Consider the following 24,725-nt stretch of genomic DNA (forward strand, 5'->3'; position numbering starts at 1 on the left):
TAATAATAATGCAGTCATCTCATCGTGTGTTTTCTTAGCTCCATCCCTTTCTTTTTGAAAGGAGGATGAAAGGATTAATGCGTTATTTGCCTTTTAGCCCAGGTGGTCTGCTCTGTTAGCCTCTGCCCCATTTACCGTTGTTGCAGCTAACAGCTGTCTGGATTGCAGCTGCTCCCATGAAAGAAGCCCTGAAACGTGCTACAGTCGGGCACCTGGCAATGCTGTACCCATTTGTTCGGATTGAAGCAACGTGCAAGCTTTTAATTGTTCATGGCAAAGGGAGCTTTTTAATGACTTCAATTAACAGAGAGAGAAGAACTCCAGTTAGCTCTTGCTATACAAAAGAGTGTCCACAACATCATTAAAACAGGATTTACAAGTGTCAAAACTCTCAGCAGCATAGTCAACAATACAGCCAATCATTACAACTGAGCACCAAAGGAGAAGGGGGGGAGAGAGGGAAAAACATTACACCACCAAGGAATGGAAGGAAAAGAAAGGAGGGTGGAAGGGGAAGTGCAGAGGAAAAAAGAGAAGACATTTTTCTTTTCAGTCTAAATTGATTTTATTCTACAAAATGCTACTCAGTTAAAATTGTAAAAGCAAAACCATTTTAATATGTTCTTTCTTTCATAGCAGCAAGCTTTCTCTAACAAGCTTTTTGTTTTAGTGCAAATACTGTAGGCCTGTATTACAGTAAAATAACAAGAACAGAAAAGAGACAACACCAGAGAGAATGCCTCAGAGCTGAGATTCTCCATGACTGCAAGAACTATATAAAGATCACAACGAGCAAAGAAGGGTCCCAATTCAACAGTCACCTTTAAGAACCTCCTTGGCAGAAACTATTTCACCGCAGACAAAAAAGAAAAACCATGATCTAAAACTTCTGAGGAAAATAAGATAACGGTGCCCCCAAACCTTCAATAATCCTCATGGTTGCACATTAATCACCGAGGCTTGATTCCACCTCTGACATCTGCTTTGCAGCAGTGAAACAATATTGATGCTCTCAATTTACCCACATGAAAGTGGATTCAGAATCAGGCCCTTTTTACGTCTGAGGATCTTAAAGTAGACTTTAGCGACACTAGTAACTTATCGCTCTAATAAAGATGCACTATCCCTTATTGATGTTACTTTGAACTACACAGTATATCAATATATATACAACATTTTATCCTCTCACTGAGCAAAAACAATTGGATGTCTATTTTCTACACATCTTAATATGGTTTTAATATCAAGTAACCACAAACAAGAAAGTGGAATAACCCTTTAATCATACAGGATAGGAGGGGAACAAGTAAAACAGGATGGGATTTTATTATTATCTTGTATTCTGAGATTTGTCCTCAACTCCACCTACTGTTCACAGAGGAATGATAATGCATCTTTAGAAACATATCTCTTTATACATTTTATACAGACAACAACAAAACCCAGAATCTTTTATTTAAAGAATTGAAAAAAAATATTAGCCTAAAAAAAGAAGATTGGAGTATTTTTAATGCTTTATTATATCCAAGTCTTGAACAGAAAAAAAAAGATGTAAACATGATAAATAAATAAGAAATAAAATGCAGACTGTTCCCCCCACCTCTTAAAATGTTTGACTTGGCCTTTCTAACAAAAATGAACTTGTAAGTGTCATAATACAATTTCTTAACATTTCAGAAGTCTATTTAGAATGAAAGAAAATCAAAAACAGAAAGCAAAAAAACAACCACCAAAACCTAGGAATGTGAGTTGGGAGGATGTTAAATTAATGGCAGGCAGATCTGCTGCAGCAGGCACAAAATGACTGCCTGCCAATAAATAAGATACTAGGGGAATGCCTTAGGTTTGTTTTCATTTTGTTTTTTCTTTTTCATTTAGGATGAAGGCCAGGTGGATCCTACATAGAGTAAGCAGCAAAATCAGATGAACTAAATAGATCATTTAAATAATAATTATAAAAACACAACAGAGAGCTACTGTCCCCAGCATGTTGGTCCCAAATCCCATCACACCACAAGCAGTTTGAGACTTACCCAGTCTCCACACCTACAAGAAAGGAATGGATGAAGGCAATGGGAAGGGGGGGGGAGGAGGAATGAGGGTAAAACTGGAATGGCAAACATCACCTGGAAGCTGAGTGTTTCCTTCAGTGTGGCTGCTACTGCTCCTCCCAGTTGGGCATTGAACAATTTATTATTATTTCTGTTATTAGATGCTTCATTGGACCAGTCACCAGGGGTTTGACCCAATACTAGCTGAAATTCTCTGGGCATTTTTCTATCAACTTGAACAACTTTTGGTCAGACACTAGTTCTAATAGGTCCTTCACCCCTATTGCATGCAGAAAGTGGAGACACTGTACATTTAGGAGTCATCAGGGAAGATACTCATAGAAAACACCATTTGTGGAATGGTCCCAAAAAGCACATCAGTAAACTCGGGAAAGGAAAAAAAAAAAAAAAAAAAAAAAAAAAGAATCCAGGGCCAGACCAAAACAGCTAGACAGTTCAATCTACACCCGCCTGCTAGAAACTAAAATAAGGTATTGCTGATCCACAAAATACAGACGGCAGAAGACCAGCGATTCCAACACAGAAATCCTCTGAAAGGACTGGAGGACAAGACAGGCAGCCACAAAGTACTTGGGTTCTTGCAGATAATGATCATCTTTCATGTGTAGTTTCAAACTGTTCCCTTCGGTATCACAAGGCAGGAAAGGGGATGCTTGTGTCTCATCTCCAAGATGATCAGTGACAAGTCGGTGGGCAGGAGCCAGCTGCAGCTCCTTGAGGCAATAATTAAGTGAAGCAAAAGTAAAGGTAGAATGACGTATTTCCTTGGGCTGTATGCCTCTCCCATACAAATGAGGACATGGACTCCCTGGTATAAATAAGTGATAATGCCCCACATTTAAGATCTTGCTTAGCTGAGGACTTCATACCTTTTTTAAAAAAAAAAAAAAAAAAAAAAAAGAAAAAAGAAAAAAGAAAGGAAAAAAAAAAGAAAAAAGAAAGAAAGTTAAGTAACTTGTTGAGAGCAATTTGGAACTATCATAAAGGACTGAGCTAAATATGAAAATAAACATCGTGGATTTCTAGGATTGCTTTTGCAGACTGGCAGCAATGGGGTTTGAGTGCAGCAAAGGCCACATCTCAAGATTTTTTCAGAAATGCAATTGGATTTTGCTACCTGCCTGCTTACCAGAGCTAGATAAACCCTTTGCTTTCCAGGAAACTTGTCTTACAATGCTAAAGATGCTTGTTTGTCTAGGAGACAGATACACAGATGATGAGCTGGTTAACATAACTGAACTGCAACTGAAAAGGTGACAAGTCACTATGTTAAAAACATCACATCTTTAACGAAGGGCTAGCAAGACTTAAAAAGAGATTTTTGTTATCCTACTATGACTTCTGTTAACTCAGGTTTGAGGAGGTATCTGACTTCCCAAACTCCTGGCTAGGAATGCTCCAGATTTGTCAGCTGAGCCTCGATTCCAGGGATCTTTTGCAAGCCTGTGATCAGGTGGCCTCAAAGCAGCTGCCTCACTTTAACATCCCCTACTTGTCAATATTACGTTCTGCCCAAAATAGATGTAAGTGACACGTAGGAACAGTTTATTGAATAGCCTTAGATTCTAAATCCAGATTGGCCCAAACAAGCATCTGGCAAAATGGAGACAAGTAAAGAGACAGCAGTTTCTCCTATACTGACATCATCTACACAAAACTGTACAAAAATATGATCAGCTGGGCTAACTACCAAAAGTTTAATATCTACTTCATTAAGAAGGAAGTCTTGATGTTCACATAAGGACGTTATCAGCTTTACTTGTTGCGTAAGCTCAATTTCAGACTTCTAGTATTAGCATAATGATGGAAACGTTTAAACAACAACAAAAAAGTCTGAATCACTGACAGTTCTACAAAGGAAAAATATCACTCATCTCTTTCTATTTCTGGCAAGTTTGATAAATATCGAGGTGTGTGTGTGTGTGGGGGGGGGAGAGCAAAAGCCTACCTTTAGAGCCAAAGTAGTGTCGCTTTGAAATGATTCAAGGAATGGGGCAGTAGCCAAGGTTGGAGGGAATCCAGCCCTGGTGAGTAAAGGTCCGGTTCCACTAGACTGAACTTCATTAATTCTCTGTGGTGTCAGTGGGAGCTGCAGGAACAGTCATCTCACAGAACTGGCCCCACCACTGCATACTGCATTTATCCAGGTCCAGCCTAACCAAGAATTATCCAGGTTTCCATTGATTAAACAAACAAACAACAAAAATCCCACTTCAAAATAAATAGCTGCCACCACAGCTTCAACAGGCTGGACCAAAGAGCTACCTCCTAAGCAGCTGATAAGCTGGGCAATCTTAGTGTGCACATGGCCATGGCTTCTCAGTGCCTTGACATTAACGGGAACTGAGCTTGGGTCTGGGCAGGAACAGATTAAGCACATTGTGGTTTTCAGTAGTGAACACCAGCAACAAAGATGCATTAGAGCATCAGCTTGTGCCCTCTGGTGCCCTTGGTACTAGCAGCCAAGACCATGGTTAGAGGAGACAAGGACCCAGGGCTAGGGGCAGAGCTCTCTGATTTGTTTCTGGTCTTCAAGCCAATCAGCCCCAACAAAACCAGATCAATTACACTGGAGGCCAAAGTCTGAGGTGTAAATAATGGTAATCAATTTTCTTCCAATGTCAATTTGTCAATCACAACCAGAGGTTGCCAAAAGCTCTGCTGTAATTTAAACAGGTCATTGCTTGGAGCATGCAATGGCTGGTCAGGAGTGCCTTATGGCCTGCATTATACCCAAGATTACACCGCCGTCACCTTCCTCCCAACCTCAGGAGCTGGGAATCTTTGAGCAAACACCCACTAGTATCAACTGCAGCAATGTGTGCTGTTTTGCTTGCCAAAGAAAGAGCCACTGAGGGGTCAGTCAGATACTTTCACCCTCTTATCCACTACTAATCTCCATGCCAGATTTACAGGCGTGTGGTGCCACCTCTTCTTCAGTGGCACCTTCAGTGCCCTCAGTGGCATTTTGCAAAGACAGCCAAGGGAAGGGGAGGATTTGCTAATAGGAAGAGTTCAGCATCTGAGTCAGGAGCTGTGACGGGAGGAAGGTGTAATACTCCTAGACAGCAGGCAACCCAGGAAAAGTAAACAAAGGAGTCAAGCAGCAGATTTAGTATCTACCAAAGGGGGATAAAACCCTGCCAAAGGCACTGAAAATGCTGCCCCAGCAGCTCTTCTGATGCTACTCTGGCCCTGAGATGTTACTTTGGGTTTTGAGGAGACCAGGAGGATAAATATATCTTCTGCAGCCTTCTGTTCACTATGTCTGTGCCACAGACACTGTGCCACTGAATTATGAGCTCTGCCCTTGTTGCTGAGCCCTTGTGCTGCTCTCAGACCCCCACTGCCCTCTGAACCATGCTGCTCCAGCCTTGACAACCCCACCTGTTTCCCCACAGCCCTGCCCAAGAGGAGAGATCCTAACAAGCCTTTAGAGTTCAGAGCAACTGGATGAAATGTCATGGGATCGACAACATTGGAAATGATAAACAGAAAGGGAGAGAGAAAGGCAAAGAAAGATCTAGTAAAATTAGCTAACCAGAATGATCTAAGCACAGAGCATAACCGATCAGATCAATTCACAAAGGAAAGGGACTACTAGCGACTATCTCCAGTTCGCCTTCAGTCCTGGTCAAGAGTGTTTTCTTAAGTCCACTATGGCCATGAAGAGGTTTCCATAGGCAGTCCCTACAGGGGGAAAAAAAAAATCACCCTTTCCAAACAGTCCTCGCGCGTCAGTCCCACCCTTGTCGTTTCCAGCCTCCAGGAAGCTGGCGTTGGTCCTCGCTCTCCCTCCTGGAGCTGCGGCACTTCCCCATCCTTGTTCTTGCTGCCCTAGTACTTGAACGATCCTGTGCCTGTCTCTAACGCCATGGAGGGGAGCTTCCCCCATGGTGCTGGGTGGGGATGTAACACACTGGCAACAGGGAGCCGCAGGGGGTTTACAACGCCAGCAAGGTGGGAGAGTTCAAGGAATCCGAGGACTGGTCACCGCTGCTGCTGCTCCTCCGGTGAGCTTTGGAGCAGGACTCAGATGGGGAGAGCGGAGACTCCTGATCCAACACATTGGGGTAGGTGAACACCAAGCTGGAGGAGCTAGGGGTAATGGCTGGTGTTGAGGTCACCACGATGGGAGTGTTGAGTGCCTCCTCCCCATAAAAACCTCCAGCAATGCTGATGGGCTTAATGACAGACCTCTGGGCTTTGTCAAGGACCAAAGAGGAAGATGGGATCTCTTCCTCCACAGGCTCTTGTTTCACCACCACCGCTCCGCTCGCTCCAGTCCGAACGCTCTGGAGGCTGCTGGATGGCGGGCTCCGGCGGTCCTCAGGGCTGATTTTGCACACGGGGCTGTGAGCCACCAGCATGAACTCCAGTTTCTCCTTCTCCTTCTGGAGCTCAGCAATCTCCTTTTGCAGCACAGACTTCTCCTCCTCCAGCACTTCAGTTTCCTGCAGACAAAGGAGGAATAAGTAAATATCAGCGCTCTGGGCTCCTCACCCAGAACACAGCAACCAGGTCCAGCTTGCTGCAGTCATGAGCAGATATATCACAGTCCCTTCATGGGTCAAACATGCATCAGGCCATTTCTAGTTGAGCATTTGCATTTTCTGCTTTTTCTGGGAAGCTACCCCAAACTTTACTAATCTAAGCGTTACAAATGGTCTTCTCATCACACTGCCCTAATGTTTTCATGGCTAGTTTCTACCTCTGTCTCATTCTCTGACTTACATATCTTCTCCCTCACTGCCTATCTCCCAGATGCCTTAACACAGAGCATTCACATTCTCTCCGCTTTTTTTTTTTTTTTTTTTTTTAAGCTCTTTTCTCCCAGATGGGGGGTAGTGTAGAGCAACCTCTGAACTGTCTGTTCCCATTTTCTCTCTGTAGCACATATTCTAGATGAGGTATGGCCAGAGACTTGCACAAGGGACGAACACTTTCACTTCCACTGGATCATCTCTTGATGCATCCTGGAGTTATTGCATTTGCTTTTCCTGCAGTCACATCAAACTGATGGTTCATAGTCAATCTGTGAGCTATTAGTATCTTCCTGAGCAAGGACCTCACCATTTAAGAGAAGTTCTGGCCCTCAGTCCTTCAGGATATGACCTCCCACTTCATACATCTCATTTCTATTAGTTTAGTCATGAGGATCCTTAAATTCTTCCTGTATGATGTCCTTTCCCCCCCACACTGAGAATACCTCCCAGCTTTGAGTCAGCAGCACATTTCATTGGTGCGCTTTCATTGCTTCTGCTGTTAATAAATTCTGATGGTTAATTAAAAAAAAAAATCAAATACGACCAATCCCAGACTGCTTCTCGAGGAGTGGTGCTGGAGGTTTCCCTCTAGCCTCACACCTCCCCTCTCCACCCCCCAACCCATCCTTGCCTCTTCTTCAGCCAGTTTCTTATTCACCCCACAGTTCTTACATCCGTTCCTATCTTCTTCTAGCAGAACTAACAGTTTCCCTTGTGACACTGGGCCACACGTCCCCAGGAACTGCAGACCAAATATATCTGTGGTGTTTCCTTTGTGCAAAAACAGTTATCACCAACCAAAGGTTAGTCTAAAGGATGCGGCTTTGATGGGTACATTTGCCTCATTTTCTGCTGCTCTCAGGTGATCATACAGTGCTTTTGTCCTCAGGGCATGCATTTGAGACACACAGCATCTTTGTTTTCACTTACAGATAGAGACCAGAGGTAGGACAACTAGTGCTAACAGGCAGGTTAGAAGAGAGTAGAGTTACTAGGATGTTTTGGGCAGTCAGCACTAGGAATTCAGACTCCTGAGCACCAGGCCTGAGCCCTCGCCACCTGAGTTGTGGAAGGGGCAACACTACCAGTCAGCCTCAGAGCAGCAACATCAGAAGGTAAAGGCAGTGTGTGTTTTGCAGCATCTTCTTCAGACCTGCTAGCAGAGGGAAAGCAATGCCCTGTGAGCTGGTCCAAAGGGGGGCGACAAGGAAAGAGAAACTGCATGCAGAGCACGTACCGCCTGGAGTTTCTCTGTTAGCTCTCGACGCCTGTTACGACACTTAGCAGCTGCCAGCTTGTTCCTCTCTCTCCGGATCCTTCGCTTCTCTTCTTCCTCGGGCGACAGCTGCGGGTAAGCGCCAAGAAAATCCACAATCAGATCTGAGCACGGCATTCCTTCAAGTTCGTGAGGATTTAACCACAACGCAAAGAAAAAAGGCCTGATCCAGCAGGATGCTCTACACTCCCCCTCTTGACTGATATGAGCAGAAGATGAAAGTATCTCTGCTAGTACCGGGTCTTAGCAGAAGGGTGAGGAGAAGACAGTGGGGAGCAGGGGGAAGATTGTGTAAGAGGACAGTGAATCTGCACCAAGGCCAAACAGATAAAAGATGCTCAGATTGTTTCACAACTTGGGTGGTACATTAAGCAAAACCAGAGCATGATGTTGTAAGTGCCTCTTTCTTGAAAGAAAATATCTGCTGCTTCCCACACAAAAACAGTTGTTAGCTTGAAGGTCGGAGATGGGGTGGAGGGGAGAGGGGGAAATCAGCAGAGCTCTCATGAAGTCCGTGAAGCAACAATGATTTATATTCCACCCAAAAATCTGACCTCAGATGTTCAAGCACTAAGCAAGATAGCACACTGTGCTTCTTGCATCAGCAGGCAAGGCTCCAGTGATATCAAGGGCTTCCTGAGGCCAGCTGACATCCTCACTGATGTAAATCAGAAACAGTTCCATAGAAACCCATAGAGTTACACTCTTACGAAACCAGAGGAAGTGAGCAGGAGCCCACAAGATCTGCTCAAGTCAGGCTTAGCATTTTAAGTTTGAGACAAGGCTTTATAAATCCCAGCAGTGGCAAATATGCTTGTATCATTGCAAGCAAAAGGTGAGCAAGTCCAGCAGCGTGAACGGAGCCAACATTGCCAGGGTCACCACTGCCTGCTCGTTGATCGCAGGAGCCAGTGCAAACAGATCGGTGTGGGGATTCACAGCATACACTTGGTAAACAGAGCCACACGACACATCCTCCTCTGCCGTGAAATGACCCCACGCCGTGTGCTTCAGCCTCACTGAGCTGGCACGTGCTGCTGGGGCTTCAGACCAGTGACTGCAAACTGAATTGAAACAAGTGGTCTGGGTGAAGCACTCTGTCTGATCTTGTGTAATCACCAGTAGAGAATGGAAAAAACCTCTTTCCTTAAAAGCTTTCTGTTTTAATATCTTCTAGGACTGTCAACATCACAAGCAAGATAGTCACCATTTTACTATCTTTTCTTTTTAGTTTTAGTCTTACTCTAACCTCATTCTGGTTTGTTTTATTATTTCCTTAAGTTTCAACCTTCAGTTTCAGAGAGTTTATTTGAATCCCTGGGCATTTCCCTTGCTCTGTTCTGCTTTTTTCTGGACACATCTGCTGTTTCAGCCAGATACAGTGCAAGTCCCTAGATTGCACACCGAGCAACACAAGCACTTCTCAGACTAGCAAGGACTTCAGGACATAAGCTGTGCACCTGAAAGCTTCTCCATCAGCAGGTTATAGCTATCCATCTCAGAGCAAGTGGTTATCTCTGCCCTGGTGGGCAGCAGCTGGGGTTTTGGCATATTCACCCTCAGCAAGGAGCCCCCTCCAAAGCACAGCCCCTGCAGGCACCACTTCCCCGGTACAGCTCTGCTTGCTCAACTGCCAGCCCACACATGTGGAGGGTAAACATGTATTTGCACAAGTATCTTCAGTGCAGCACAGCATTAGGCATGCATGTAAATTCTGTGCTGACTGGGGCCTCTGTATACAATTTTCAAGTGCCCTTTTATGCTTTACAAGCACAGATCTCATTGAAATACTTGGGAGAACAAAATTATTCCTCCCAGGGCCTTCAGTCATTCTTATATTCTCCATCTCAGAGGCTACGCTTTTAAAAAAATCTCAAAGAGACAGAACTGAAAACCCTAATCTGGACGTGCTTAACATTATAATGGCTCTTAAAAGGAATATTCTGTAAGCAGTTGCTGGATTTATTTGAAAGCAGTTTGATTTGGCACTCTCGATGCCCCTGCTGTATGCATTATCTGTGGTTTGTCCAAGTCCAATACGTGCATTCACTGGCATCAAAACAGGCTCTTTTCATAAGACGTTATACAGTGTTTTCCAAAAAGGCACTCCGATTCAGCGTTCACAGTGGAAATCGGAGCCAAAGAGTCACGGTAAACCGCCCGGGTACTGACTTAGCACGTGTCTAATCAAAAGGGCTTGGATTTGAATGACCCACAATGAACGGCTTGCAAACAAGCCACAGGCCAGGAATTGCTTGGCAGACATCCTTCAGCAAATAACTCCGAACAACAAATAAACTGGAGAATATGGTGATCTCTTCACGGCCAATTTGTGAACACAGAGGCAGCATTTGTCAAACAAATTAGTTGTTGCTAATTATTCTCCCAGTTCTCGTGAGAGCTTCCTTTCCTTTGGGCACGAGCCTTGAGCGCGGGGAACCGGGAAGTAGCCGGGACGGAAAGGGCTGGCACACACCGTAGGAGCCGCGTGTGCCCCGCGGAGGGTCACGCTCATCGCTCCCGATTAAAAAACCCAGGTCTGAAGTGCATCTGCCATGGCTCCCTGAACAGAGGTGCACCTTATTCTGGACAAGCACCGTTAACCCTTTCTCTGCCTTTTAGGTTTATAAGACAGGCAGTGACTCCATATAAAATAATCGGACTGTGAATCAAAACAGATGACGTGGAAGTAAAAGTAGGGCTGATGTGCCTTATTAGAAACAGACCTCGTGCAACAGCGCTCTAATGTGCTGAGGGTGTGCAGTGTGTCTCATTACATTTCTCTGCAGCGACCCACACAACTGCTGCTTGGGAACAATTTGGGGAGATCTAGATTATTCATATCTTGTATTATTAAAAAAAAAAAAAAAGCCTAACACTGTGGATAGATATTCATTAGACAGCCCTGGAGAAGGCGGTTTCTGACAATGAGAGATTCACATGACTGAAAGGATTTCAGGATAAGACATCTGCATTTAGTCCACCCCCTGCCTGAGCACAGGATCCAAGGTCCTGGCCCTGCAATAAAAGCAGAAGACTGAGCACAGGCAGCAGCAATCCAAGCAAGGGTGAGCAAACCTCACCCCAGCTATGAAAATGCCATCTCGAGAGCAATGGGAAGAGCTCTGCTCATGGGATCATCACCATGTTCCTGTAAAGGGATGAGGCAACTGCATGTTTGCAGTGGGAAGGTTGATTCAATCCCAGCTATCCAGAAGGCTCCTTCTAATAGACTTAAGATGTTACAGGGAGCTGCTGTTCCTCTCTGCAAAATTCTGGTTGGCACCGGTATCTCCCAAAAGTGAGACTAGAGTAGGGCTGGCTGCCACAGAGCATATATAAAATACCAGTGGATGCACTCGGGTCATTTACAAAAGTAAGAGCCAATGTAAAACTCTTTTGTTGACTCAGAGGTTTCCTTCTGCTTAGAGTGGCAGTCACAGACATTCAAACCGAAACCCAAGGTTCAGCTTCAGAGTTTCACCTGCTTTTGATACCAAGCCACAGTGTGGCCCAGCGGTGTGAAATGTTTTATGGAGATTGGTTAACTCTTGCCTTATGATGAGGAAGCAGTAATAAAATCACCCTCCAGCTTATTCTGTAGTCATCCTGAAAAACCCCGGTGCATGTCCAACACATAGGACAGACCTCAACTCTCCCGCCTGGGGCTGGGAGATCCTCTAAGGGGGCTGCAGGGGACTCCCCCTTGTGCAGGGAAATCTCTGTACACCCATTTCTGAGATACCCTGAGTCACTTTCCCCACAGCAATTACCTGCTCATCTCTTCGTCTTCTGCCCACTGTGGTCCCAATCGTTTTAATCACGCCAGGTCGCTGAAGGGCCGTGTGTCCGGCCACCGAAGACAGCGGGGGCAGCGGATGGCTGTAGGGATGTGAGCGAGAATAAGGACTTGACATGGAGGTGATGACTGTGGGCTGGACCATCCACTGCAGGTCTTGGCTGGTTGTAATAGCGTTGATTGTAGGGATAAAAGCACTGCCTGATCCTGGCATATCTACTCGAAATTTCTAGAATGTGGTAAGGGAAGAGAGAGGGAAAGAAAAAGAAAAGAAGAAACTGTCAATGAAAGCAGAACATGGAGGATTGCTCAGAAATGAGCTAGGTCCTAAGGAGCAGCATCAGTGAGGACCAAAACAGGAGCTAGAATTGGCTCAGAAGCACCTGAAAAAAAGGAAGGGTCTGCTGGGAGCCTCTGCAGGAGCCCAGGCTGCTCCTACCCATCGTGGCCCTATACAGAAAGCGCTTCCGCTCTGGATTAACCTCGCCTTCTCCCAGCCCACTTCCTCACCTCCCTCCTTCCTCAGCATCCCGTATGCGAGCCCCCCCCTTCCCAGGCAGTGTCCCCACTGCTGCCACCCTCCCCCACACAAGCCCACCACTGCTTCCGGCATGGGGCAAAAGGGGAATTAAAGAGTTTCTAGAAAAACACTTCTCTGCCAATCCAAAGAAAAGGAAGAGAAACTTCAGTTCTGAAATGTCTTTAACAAGCAGTGCAAAGCCTCCTACCAAAGGATGTCCCTGAAATTCTGGCTCAGCTCATTCAAGGTTTCCATAGCAAGAACAACAGTTTGCTTCTTGTTCAGTGGGCCTATGCTCACTATGCACAGAGCGTAAGAAACCCAGCCCTGGGATGGTTACGTGCAAGAATATGCTTTTTAATAGCAGCCTATAAAACAGGTCTTAGGATTCAGATTGGACAAGTTCCCTGCAGCTCTCCACACTGTCTAGACAAAACACGGCAGCAGTAAAACCAAGGCAGTAGGTAATGATCTCCTCCAAAATACATGCACACCTTGTTTCAGACAGAGGTAAATCCATCTGGATAATGTGCTGGCACTAAACAGCAAGGAAAACAATCACCTGTCCCCGGAGGGGGAAGTAAGAGAGAAAGAATGCTTTTGTCTATGAAGAGCTCTCTTCAGGAGCCTTTCAATGGTCAGACTCAGTTTTACAGACAAACATGCCTTGCTCCAGCAATCTTAGCACTCGCTATGCAAGGGATGAGGCTCGCAGGACCAGCTGTGATAGCTGCTGTAGATCTGTGACCCCTGAAACGGTCCTGTGAAAAATGCACATTCTTGGGTCAACAAACTAACTTCCCAGAGAAGCAAGAACCCTTGCATCAGCCTGACCTCAGCTCAGGTAAGCATCCAAGATAAGGCACAGCACTTCATAGATTTCCTTTTCAGGGTGTGCCTAGTCAAGCACCTTGCTTATGTGCTTTGTTAAACCAAGGCTACTGCAAGCATTCTGATAGCTAAAGCATTTTGAGCCAGTATTATCCAGAAAAAGTCCAGCTGCTGAAGCTTGGAAAGCAGAAAACCCAGACAAATCCCAACTATAGTTTTGGACAGTTCAAAAATCAAGCAAGAAAGGACAGGAGAGGGAAGGATTGAATCAAGTTAAGCAGATGGAGAATTTTGCAGACAGGATGACAGTGGCACTAAAGCCTTGGCAAAATCTCCACCAGAACCTCAATAATACACCTGGAGTTTGAATCCAAAACAGGCTCACATTCCTGAAGAATGCCATCTTCAGGAGCTAGTTAGAAAGGCTCAGGGTTGGAAACTGTGAACACTACAGAAGGGTTTATAGATGAAGATCCCCTTCCTTGCTGTACCCATCACCAGTGTAGGTTGTGACCACATGGCACAGGAATGGATGCCTTGGTGCCATCACAACCCACAGCACCATTACAAAGGGATCTTAACTTTTCAAAAGGAAGCATGAAACTAGTTAAACCACAGGTTCTCAACTCAAAGACACGTAGGTGACTTCTGTCATTACATCTGTCTACCTGTGCTATTCCTCCTGTACCCAAAAAGTAGAGAAGAAAGGGTTCTATCTTTTTTGCAGGATTGCTAGAAGGTTTCAGTTGAAAAAACATACTGAGATTTTTGGTGCTTCACTGTGCAGTTGCTGTTTGCATTCCAGAGGAAACAACCCTTACAACACCATATTACTGTAACCCTCCAACAACACCTAATGACCGGCTCCAAGTTCCCATCAGAGGTCAGGAAATTCAAAATCAGCTATATGAAAGTCAGATACAAATGTCTGACCTAGAGATCAGAACCCAAGTTACTCATCAAGTGGCTATTTCTCCACTGGCAGTCACTCTTGTATTTGACTTAGGACTTCACTGTAACAGTAGTCCCCGGGACACTGCAGGGAAGCTGCTCAGTTCAGCCTCATCCTTCTGCGACTCCCTAGCATTTGCTTTCAGACCTGGGGAAGAGACAAGTCAGACTGCTGTCCCTGCCCATGCCACCCACCATCTCTGCCATAAACTTGCTTTCTAACTCCTTGAAACGTCCTAGAGAGCTCTCCAAAATGAGAGCCTGTCCCTCCCCCCCCCCCCCAGGTATCTACTAAGGGACACAAGGCTGCGTCAGGCTAAGCCTCCAGATGCAGGGCTCCGGCTGGATTTCCTAAGCGTTGCTTCCTGACTGGCCAGCTTTTCCCCACGAATCTCACTTCCCCGCCAGGACACCGTGCCGCCACCAACCCTGCTGCACCAAAACGCTCTGCCCAGGGCTCCCGACACCGTCATTTGCAGTGGCAGGCCCTGACTTCATTGCCACCTTCCCTGTACAGCCCCTTTGGGCACCTACCTCCTTCGTCCTGCAGCTGCAGACCTTTCCCCAAAGGGCACCCACCTCTCCCTGTCCCTCAGAGGGCTTCATCCGCCTGGCAGCGCCTCCACCATGGAGCTGCCCGCCCTCGCCTGCTTCCCCCTCACCCTCCCCGGGAGGGACCTCTCTGCCATTTCCTTGCCTTGTCCAAGAAGGGAGGAATAGCCTCTGCCCGCCCGCGGCTCTGCGGACCCGCGCTCTCAGCGGAGAGGCTTGCAGGGCCGCAGCAAAGATTCGGCGATAACCAGATTGCAGCGCTGCACACATGCTCAGCCACAAAGCCACCCCTCTCCTCCTGACCCAAGCAACATACAGATCAAAGCATCATTAAAAAAAAAAAAAAGCCCACCACCTAAATAAACAAATGGAGAGAGTCCTGTTGTTTAGAGTGCAAAGAACTGAGACTGGTCTCTACTCTGCCTTAAAATAAGGGGCTGGAGAACAGCCTCAGAGATCCACATTCAAGGGAGTCTCCAGCGAGTCCTACCATGGTGAGGAACAGGCTACTTTAGCAGGTCACAACTTAGATACAGCAGCAGAAGAATATTTCAGGCTTTGGCTCCACAGTTTCTCTTCTCCATCTCAGCAAGGAGTTTCTATACGGTGCCACGTTGCACCTCCACTCCCCTCCAGACCTCCAGTTACATTTGTACCACAAGTGCTAAGCTGCACCAGAAACCAGTCTAGAAAAGGGTAAAATGGCCAGGGGAAGGGAAGGGGGGGGGAAACCTCAAAACAATAGTAGATCTCTAACAAATCCACAAACAAATATCAAACCTGGGGGGGAGAGGGGGTATATCCTATAACAAATAAAACCCCCTGATGAACTTCCCCTTCCTACTTGAAGGAAAAGTGGACATAGGACTGGGATATTTCAGAACAAAGTCAACTGGTCGGAAAGAGCACACAAATTATTCCCATTAAAGTCTATGTTTACCACATGGCAAGTCAATCATTAGGAATATAACATGACACGCAACTTAAAAGAAAAATGTTCCAGCACTGTGTTGGATGGGAAAAATAATTAAAAAGCATCAAAGTTTTGGCTCAGAGACACAGTTTCCACTTAAACATGTGACTGATGCATCTTTTCTTGCTTAGGGAAATAAAAAAGAAAAATTTCTGCAATGCATACTTTCTCGAGAGATAAAGCTCTGCAGATCTCCACAGCCCAGAATCAGCAAAACAGCCCAATTCCTAGGGTAAAGGCAATGCTTGCATTTGATCCTAATCTACAACATCTGTAAGGATCAAGGGAAAGACTACACACAGGGCCTTGAGAAATCTCCCAGATTCTTAAAGAAAACATTTCTGTTTTCTGGACACTAAGCCAGCGTCCTGCTCAAAGCCCCGTTAAGATAGTAACCTTAGAAACTACTTTCTGGCACCCATATCAAACACTACACATGCAAGCTGCCTGGGGAAGACGCACAACACCAGAGAAATAGAAGGGAGGAAAAGCAGTCTCGGCCCCTTTCACGCAGCTCTCTGTAGCTCAAACGCTAAGCACGGCCAGAGTTTCACAACCTCTTGACACATGTGCCTCAGTCTAGTTCATCTCCTGAACCTGAGAAGGAAACCAAAGGTTCTGCAGCTTGCCAAGCACGTTTGGTTTCTCGGACCGCTCTGCTCCCCCCGCCTTGTCCTGGCATTTACTGTAAAACTGAGAATAATCTGCTTCCAAACTACAATCCCTGGAAACCTTCGTCCTCAGCGCAGCCCACAGAGGGCACCAGCGAGATGCGTTTGGAGAAGGCTGGGAAATGCGGAGAGTCATTTCTGGTAAAACTTCTTTAATGGGAGGAATGTCACGGGCTGGTACGGTTGGCAAAGTTTAATAGCGGACTTTTTTTTTTTTTTTTTTTTAATGATCCTATGACTTCTTGATGTGAAGACAGAAATGTGCTCACTCTGCCAGTTCACTCGTACAAGCCGCACAAGAAATAATATTATTGGGAGGGGAGAGGGGGGAAGAGCACAACTCTCAAAAAGAAAGAGTGAGGATAGGCCAGCTGATGTAAACAAGTTATGAAATAACCTAGGTTTGTATAACTGGCCCGATTGTGTAATGCCTTCCACTGAAGTGGTGGATTTAGTCTATGTAGGCATACAAGCCGTTTTGAGATGTTTTCTTAGGAAAAATGAAAAGGCTTGTTAAAAAAAATTACTAGTCTTTTACATCCACGAATTCATGCAGTTTCAACAGGAAATATCTTCCATTCTTCAAGTTCCATTTATTACTCAAGACCAGAAGCTTGCAAGAGGAAAGAAGCATTATCCCAGAGTGTAACCAGATCATATGAAATCCCATTAAAAAAACAAAACAAAACAAAAAAAACCCTTGCATTCGGAAGGTCAAGAGAACAGGAAAACTGATCAACAGCTAAATACCAGCCAGCAACTCTCGGCAATCAAAGGACTGTCTGGACAGCAGGAAAAAGCAAACTATCACACAGTGAGCGTTTAGAAGGTCTCACTGATGGGAAATGTAAAAATAGTCTCGCCACCACAGACAGAAAGTTTGGGGGCAGGGGCAGAAAGCAGGGAGACCTCAAAAGATTAAATAGAGCCTGCTTGAGGTGTGCCCGCGTGTGCGTTAAGGCGGCTTTAATAGCGTTTTGAATTCACGCAAGCCCTCTCAAAGCCACCGCACAGCGAGGACGCCCAAACTGTTGCGAGCCAGCCCATCCGAAAACGCCGGAGCACCTGGAAAGCGGCGACGAAGGGAGGAGGCAAAATAAATACGTGCATTAAAAGAAGCTCCGTAAGGGAACGAGAGCGGGACGGAGCGGAGGGGCAGCAGCCCCGCGCTCGTGGGGCCGTCACCGTCCGCGGAGCGGAGCGCACTGCGGGAGCGCGGCGATGCCCACGGCGGCCCTGCCCCGGCCCCGCATCGCCCCGCCGGGACGGGCGGCTCCGGCCAGCCCCGCGCCCAGAGCCCCACGCGCAGCGCTGCGCGGCGCAGCGCGCACACGCCGACCGAAACCAGCGGAAAACTCCGCCAAACCGGCGTCCCGAAGGGGCTGGCGCGGCGCGGGGCGCGGAGCCCAGCGCCGCCGCCGCCACCGCCCCGTCCGGGCGCGGCCCTACCTGCTGCGCGGCGCCGCTGGGGTAGGTCTCGGGGTGGCCCGGGGAGCCGCTGCTGCCTCTGGAGGAGGTGTCGAAGTTGCCGGGGTAGTCCTGGTACATGGTCCGCGGCGGGGCCGGGGAGACGGGGCGCCCGCCTTCCCGCTCCGGCAGCCGCTGGCTCCCTCGCCGTCTCCCCGCCCCTTTCTCCCGCCCGGCCTTTTATTTTCCGCCGCTCGCCTTCCCCGGGCTCGCCGAGCGCCGGAAAAGAAAAAGAAAAAAAAAAAAAAAAAAGAAGAAAAAAGAAAAAGGGAAAAAGAAAGAAAGAAAAAAAGCTTTGGGCGGAAAAGAAGAACCAGGAAAAAAAAATATCAGAATTTAAAAGAAGGCGCAGGCGGACAGCGAAACCCCGCGGCGGGGAAGGGGCTGCGCGGGCGGCGGGGCCCGAGGCGCGCACCCACTCCCGCCGCACTGGCGGGCGCGCACCTCTGCGCTGCCCTGCGCGCCTCCCGGCGCACTGCCCGCGGCGCGGCGCGGGGCTGCGGGCGGAGCGGCTCCCCGCCCCCGGCGCCCTTTATAAAAGCGCCGCTGCCCCTGCGCGCCGGCCGGCCGGCCGGCGCTGCGCGGCTCCGCGCCCGCGGCTCCCCACGCCCGGCTCCCCGCGCGCGGCTCCGCGCGCCCGCGGTGACTCACGGCAGTGGCACCGCGTCAACCCCGGGCGCTTATTATGCGGCCCGGCCCCGCCGCCGCCGCCGCCGCACCATGTGCACTCGCACACGTCAAACCCGCGGCGCACCGGCCCCACCTCGCCCGCGCGGGCGCTCCCACCTGCCGCCGCCGCGGGGGGGGCCGCCCCGCCCCGCCCCCCGCCCCGCCGCCCCCGCCGCCCCGCGGCGCCCGGCGGCCCCGCGCCCCGCGCGGCGGCGGCGCCCGCCGGCGGGGCGCGGCGGGTTCCCGGCAGGCGCCGCCCTCTCCCGGCTCCCTCCTCCCCCGCCCCCCCGCGCCGCCGCCCCGCTTGGTCCCTTCCATTGTCGCATGTTGCCAAAAATGGTCATTTGCGTCGCACTACGCGAGCGCGGGTTTCCTCGCCGCGGATGACGCGCTCCGAGAGGGATTCCCTGCTCCGCCGGCCGCCGCTCCGGCTGGATTTAAAGGGGAACGGCGCCGCCGCGCCCGCCGCGCCGCGGGTTCGAGACCGGCGCCCGGCTGCGGGGCCCGGCGCGGCCGAGGCGGGGAGGCAGCCGTCGCCGCCGCCGCCGCGGGGCCGAGCAAGTAGTAAGGGGGGGAATAACAACAGTAAAAACAATAGTAATAACAGCAGCAACAGCGACAGCAATAATAATGAGGGCAAAAAGCGCGCTGCCCGCGGGCACAGCCGCCCCGCGCCGCGCAGCAGGGTCCCTCCGGCGGAGGCTCCGTCCTGCCCACCCGGCGCCGGGCGCCTCTGCCCCCGCCGGGCCGCCCTGGTGCCCCGGCGCGGCGGCCGGGGCTCCGCGCGGGGCCCGCGGCGGCGCGGAGCGGAGCGCGCCCGGCCCGGCGCCGCTGCTGCTCGGGGCTGGTCACGGCAGCGGCGTGCTGGGCTGGGTGGGCGCTGGGTATGACCGCTTTGTTTTTTGTTGTTTTTTAATCTCTCTCTCTCCCTCTCTCTCTCTTTTTTTTTTTAATTATTTTTATTTTTATTTTTTTAACCTTAGCGGATCCTGGCCTGCCAACAACCCTCTGTCACAGTGATGGTAGGTAACAAATGGAGGCCGATTTAGGGCAGAAATTCAAGGGCAAGCAGGACTGTGACAGCTCATTTCAAAGAGGGGTTGCGAGAGGAGGTTTGCCACGCGTCACCCGGGCTGGGAGGTGGCGGAAGCACGCCCGGCAGCCCCGTCCTCACCAGGAGCGGGGGCCTCCGCTGAGCCACGGCAAATACAGCAATTACACGAGTCTATACAGATTATTAAAGTGTCGCTGTTAAAAGTGAGGTGTGTATTTTTCCATCCTCCCTAGAGGATTCGTCTGTTAGACAAGGAGAAGTCACCTAAATTCAAGCTACAAAATCCCATTTAAGTTGTCTCATGGACAAATGTCCTCTCACAGGAGCTCGCAGGAGAGCGATGGGCTTTCCTATGCTCCCTCTGCCATCCTAGGGAAGGAAAAGCAACACCGATGAGAACCCCGGAGCCCTGGGGGAAGTCTGAAAAGCAGCAGCACGTCAGTGAGACGTCTCCAGCACCCGACAAGCCAGGCATTTGGGAACAAAGCTGCTGAGGCTGTTTGGTTTTCAGCACCTTAATTTTCCAGGCAATTGAAATTCTTGATCCCAGTTAGCTGGCCTATTTCATGCAGTATCTAACTTTGGGGGAGGTGGGGCCAGGGCTATAAAAATAAACTAGTGCTTCCAATTTGCATTGCGTAGGAGAGAGGGGCTGGGGAGGGGGGAAAGTTGCTTTAATAGGCACCGAGCGACTGTGACGCTGTTTTCCCCTTTGCTTGTACGTCAGAGAGATGATCTGCACATGCCTGATTCTGCTGGAAGAAGAATTAGTTCAAGATGTGAGAGGAATTAGCCTGCAGTCGTTAGGAGACGAACAGAGACAGAAAAAACACATATTGTAATAAAAATAACCTTCACAAAAGGTTTTATTTTTGGCCGGTCATCTCTCTTGGATAGCTCTCCTGCCTCCAGTTTTCCTCAGGTACCAGCTACTGGCTGCCCTGGGATTTACCAGATTACATGAACCATGGCTCTAATTGGGGATAATAAACCCTGGGTTTGTTCATGTTTTAAATCAAGCTGGTGGTCTTGTAGAAATGAAGCTACTGTGCAGCAAGGAATGCAAGAGTAATTGATCCAGAAAGACAGCCAGGAAAAAAGGAGAGTGGAGAGAGAAAAGATACTATAGCTGTAGTATTAGGGCATTTTGTTAGTAGAGAGACTGGGTTTTCCATCCTTACTCCTAGAACTGGTTCTATAATATTTTTCTGCTCACTGTTAAAGCTAAAATACCTTCTTTCCTCATACTTCAGCTCAAGTACAAACATTTTGAGTGCTGTTTTCAAACATTATTCCAACATGATTGTGGTACATCTACCACGTCCTACCAAATTTGCAGTAGACCTTGTCTGGGATCAACTTTCTGGAAATGACATTCAAGACATGCTGTTTTAATATTCAGACACAGCTAATATGCATGCAATTAGTTGACACTTGTAAATCCTCAAGTTAAAAGTCCTGTGAGAAATGTAGGAAGTTGAAAACACACCTGAGGCCAAACCCTCACTTAGTGTCAGTCAATGAACTTCGGCTTGATCTGCACCACCTTACCCTCAGCGAGCACCTGACCCACAGCCTTTGGATGAGGTATTGAAGTAGGCAAGCTTTACAGTATACTTGCAGTGACTTTGCTAGAGTTGCTTCTGGCCTCATAAACTTGCTCACCCAGAAAGAGCCACACATACAAAAGTGAACAGGAAAAGTAAGCAGCATCATGGAGACTTCTCATTTTGGTATCAGCCTGTTATAATACTTTTTTTTTTTTTTTTTTTTTTTTTTGGGGGGTGGGAATCAAAGCAACACAGGCTAGCCTGGCTCTCAGTGCCCCAGACGCGCGCATTTGTAATCCACATACAGACTGAGCTTCATTGTGCAATACACTGCCTGCTTCCAAAAGAACAAGAGATAACATGTATGCCTGCCTAGTCCGTTCTTGCCTGAACCATAGACAAATTAAGACCAGTCCAGGTTCCAGGGCAGGAGAGGATCATTGTAAGGCAAATGAGACTCTGGCTGCCTGCGCTCCTGCATTTCTGTAGCAATTAGTAGACTGAAACGAAGACCTGGGAATGCTTTTAAGAGTGTGCTTGCAGGAGCAAGTTGTAAGGGCATTTGGTAGTACCATACACTTAGCCCTTTGCGAGTGCGTGGCAGAGCCTGGGATTAATACTTCCTGCTCTCGGACTCCCTTTCCAGGCCCTGCTCTATCAGTTGCACCGTCCCACGTTCTTAAAGGCGCAATGATTGATTTGCAGTCGAAAGGGAAAATTACAGTGACGTTCCTCTTTCTCTTGGCACCCCTCTTTTAAAATCCTTTAGACTTTACCTACAAAGAAACCTGCAGTAATCACCTTGTCTTAAGACAAGGTGGACTTGCAAGCGGCGAAGAAAAGCTTTGTAGCGCTGCAGCTACCTGCACGGGGCACTGGGCGAGCTGAAGCCCTGGTGGCCTGGGGCAGCCTCCAGGCTGGGCAGGGGAGTTGGGACACTTTGGGGCATGGGCCTGAGGAGCAGGAGTATGACCCCTGGGCACTGCAGGGGGACAGGAAGCTGCAGAAGAGCCCCAGAAAGGGCATAAGCCTTTTTTTTTTTTTTTGCCTGTATGTTACTCATCTCCTGTTTTAAAACTCATCTCTGTCTCCTCCAGGCGGGCACTGTATCTGTGACCGTTCATTAAGAAGCTGCTAAATAAGCAGTTTCATCCCTTCCTGAGATTTTTTCCTTCATTGAAAAGCCAGCATATGTGTTTCCAGGGCTGTTCAGTGCTTCCCAACAACTATACTTTCATCTGCGCAAGAAGTTTGCTTTTATATTGTTTCACTAAGTGCTAAGAGCAAGTGTTTTGATGTTAACTTCTGGGAATGAGCTCTTAAGCTACCACCTCTCACTTAATTACAGTTATTTACTAAGTACTCCCGCATATCCAAGAGAGAATGGAGGTTTTCTCCTTCAAAGTGTTTCTGGACATAGTTCGGCAAACACCTTTCACCAAGCATAGTGCTTTTCCCAACCGTGAGCCGTCAGATCACAGAGGCTTTTCTGCCACTGATAATCCTGTTGTTTTAGGAAGGCCTAAGTGTGTACACAGGGCCCCCCTCCAGCAAGGCGCCTTATCTTTGCAGGAGTGACTCACGCCCGTTGAGTTGCTCTCAGGTGACTGACTGCCGTGAGACGCCGCTGCGTGCGCTGGAGCGCGCGTGGCTCGGCCAGACCTACCTCCCCGGCCAGCCGGGTAACTGACTGCTGCAATACGGCCCCTTCGCCCTAAGGAAGCTAATCCTGCCGCTCTTCCTGCAGCCTGGCGATCGGCTCTCCTTTAACTCTTTCGCAGTCCTGAAGTCCAGGATAAAGCCGAGCGCTACGGTGCTACTCAGCCGTTTGCGCAAAGCTTCAGCGAAGCTGGGGGTGAGGACAGGAGTCTCTCTCTCCCCACATTAGTTCCCTGCACCCCAGCCTGGGGCATGGCCTTGAAGGACTTAATCCCATGGCCCAGGCTGCAGGCTAAAGCAGCACCACATGAGTCCAAGCCCCCTTGTCCCAACCTCTCCTGGGAGCCCTTTCCTTGGTGAAACCCTTTCGTTCATCCTCATCCTGCCCATTTGCTCCCACCAGCTTTGCACACGTGGCAGCTTTGCTTTTTTGGCATCTTCCCTAGGGGAACAAGACAAAATGCTTCCTTCCTCCAGCACGGGGCAGGACAGGCCGGGCGCTGGGGAGGCTGGGCAAGGGTGGAGGCTGTGGTCCTCCACGGCCAGGCGGCACGGGGCAGTGCTGACTGCTTTTGGTGCAGTACCCTGTCCACATAGTGCCGCGGGGCAGCTGCCGCGCAGTGCCTCGGCCAGCAGTCCCGCTGGCTCTGCACAGGATCAGATCCACAGCAATCCCAGACGTCAGACAAAGCCAAACACTACTTCAAAGCAGAAGCAGCTTCAGCCTGCTTAAACTGCTCCAGAACAAAGGTCCTCCCTGCCCACTGAGAAGCAGGTGCAAGAAGTGGATTGGGATCAAGGGGTTATTAAGAGTGACCACACCGCATATTTTATAGCATTTTGCTGGTCTAAGAAAGGAAAACAGCTCCAGGAGATACCAGCCTAGGGACGAGCAAGCTCCCTCGTAGCCCCAGAGTATGTGGGCTGTGAAAGATGGGAACCGAGATCCCAACAGCTGAGCTCTAGACATCTCTTGGTGTAAGAGGAACACTCTTATCTTGATACCCATGTTTGTCTGCCCAGCAGAAAGCCTGCCTCAGCAACGCGAAGGCTTGCCTTTCCCCAGGTCGAGCAGAGATACCGCCTCACGTCCCAGCGGCCGCGCGGCCCTGCTGTCACCACAGCCCACCGAGGCTAACTTGCGCTGCTGCTCAGCACAGCGTCGTGCTCGCAGGCGTGAGAGAGGCCGTGTGCACACAGCAAAGGGAAGCTGGAGCCCTCCAGGCTGTGGGGCCTCATGGTCCTGGAGCAGACATAGCTGGGACTTGGTCTTCTGACATCTCACGGGCCACGTGCTGTGCCCGCTGAGGAGGACAGGGCAAAGCCGCCGCGGCAGTGCACGGCCGCTCCTAGGGCTCGTCCGAACAGAGGCTGGGGACAGCAGCGTCCCTCGAAGCGCCCACGCTGGGCACGGCCGGAGCCGGCCCCTTGGCCGCGCTGGGGAGGGCAATCGCAGGCCACGCCACGCGGGCAGGTTCGGCCCATGCCTGCGCCCTGCCGGGGCTCTAGCGTTATTCTCTGCAGCGTTCGGCGCTGGCCGAGTGGATCACCCAGCCGAGCTTATCAGACAGCTCGTGGTTCCCATCTGAGTGATTCAGCCCCTCCAAAGTACTCAGTGGCAGTGCAGCGAGGAGGAGGAGAAGGCAGGCGGGCGGCACGCTCGCACATACTCTTTCCAACGAACACATGTGAGTTCACGTCTGAGCTCAGATCTAGTTCAGGCAGCTTGACCTTTCCACTGGTAAACCTCCCTTGGGTTGACATGAGAGGGTTTGACAGAAGCCCTCAAGGGAACGTGCGTCCAGTAAGCGAGACTTACTTTCCCTAGCAAGCAGTATTGATCAGAGCATCGCCTGCAGACACGGCTCGAGGGGCGACGGCGACGCCGCGCAGCCAGCTCGGGGAGCACTCAGGA

General features: G+C 49.2%; 1 protein-coding gene across 2 annotated transcripts; it reads right to left on the bottom strand.

Annotated features, from left to right (window-relative positions):
- Positions 1-258: 258 nt before the first annotated feature.
- FOSL2 (FOS like 2, AP-1 transcription factor subunit) lies at positions 259-18,364 on the bottom strand. 2 transcript variants are annotated; one of them, XM_062571943.1, is made up of 4 exons: positions 17,861-18,362; positions 11,888-12,142; positions 8,076-8,183; positions 259-6,526 (listed from the first exon to the last, which is right to left on the bottom strand). In XM_062571943.1, exons 1-4 carry the CDS (start codon positions 17,957-17,959, stop codon positions 6,017-6,019), a joined length of 972 nt encoding a protein of 323 aa, XP_062427927.1. In that variant the 5' UTR covers positions 17,960-18,362; the 3' UTR covers positions 259-6,016. The 2 variants fall into 2 exon arrangements, with proteins under 2 accessions (XP_062427927.1, XP_062427928.1); XM_062571944.1 differs by lacking the exon at positions 8,076-8,183 and having other exon boundaries at positions 17,861-18,364.
- Positions 18,365-24,725: the final 6,361 nt, after the last annotated feature.

The sequence above is a fragment of the Rhea pennata genome, chromosome 3 (assembly GCF_028389875.1).
Source record: "Rhea pennata isolate bPtePen1 chromosome 3, bPtePen1.pri, whole genome shotgun sequence".
NCBI classification, from domain to species: Eukaryota; Metazoa; Chordata; class Aves; order Rheiformes; family Rheidae; genus Rhea; species Rhea pennata.

Excerpts from the sequence above, each read along its gene's own strand:
- FOSL2 (XM_062571943.1), bottom strand. The coding sequence starts at position 17,959 with ATGTACCAGGACTACCCCGGCAACTTCGACACCTCCTCCAGAGGCAGC. Across the intron at positions 12,143-17,860 it reads CCAGCGGCGCCGCGCAGCAG|AAATTTCGAGTAGATATGCC; the intron begins GTAGGGCCGCGC and ends ACCACATTCTAG. Across the intron at positions 6,527-8,075 it reads TAACAGAGAAACTCCAGGCG|GAAACTGAAGTGCTGGAGGA; the intron begins GTACGTGCTCTG and ends CTTTGTCTGCAG.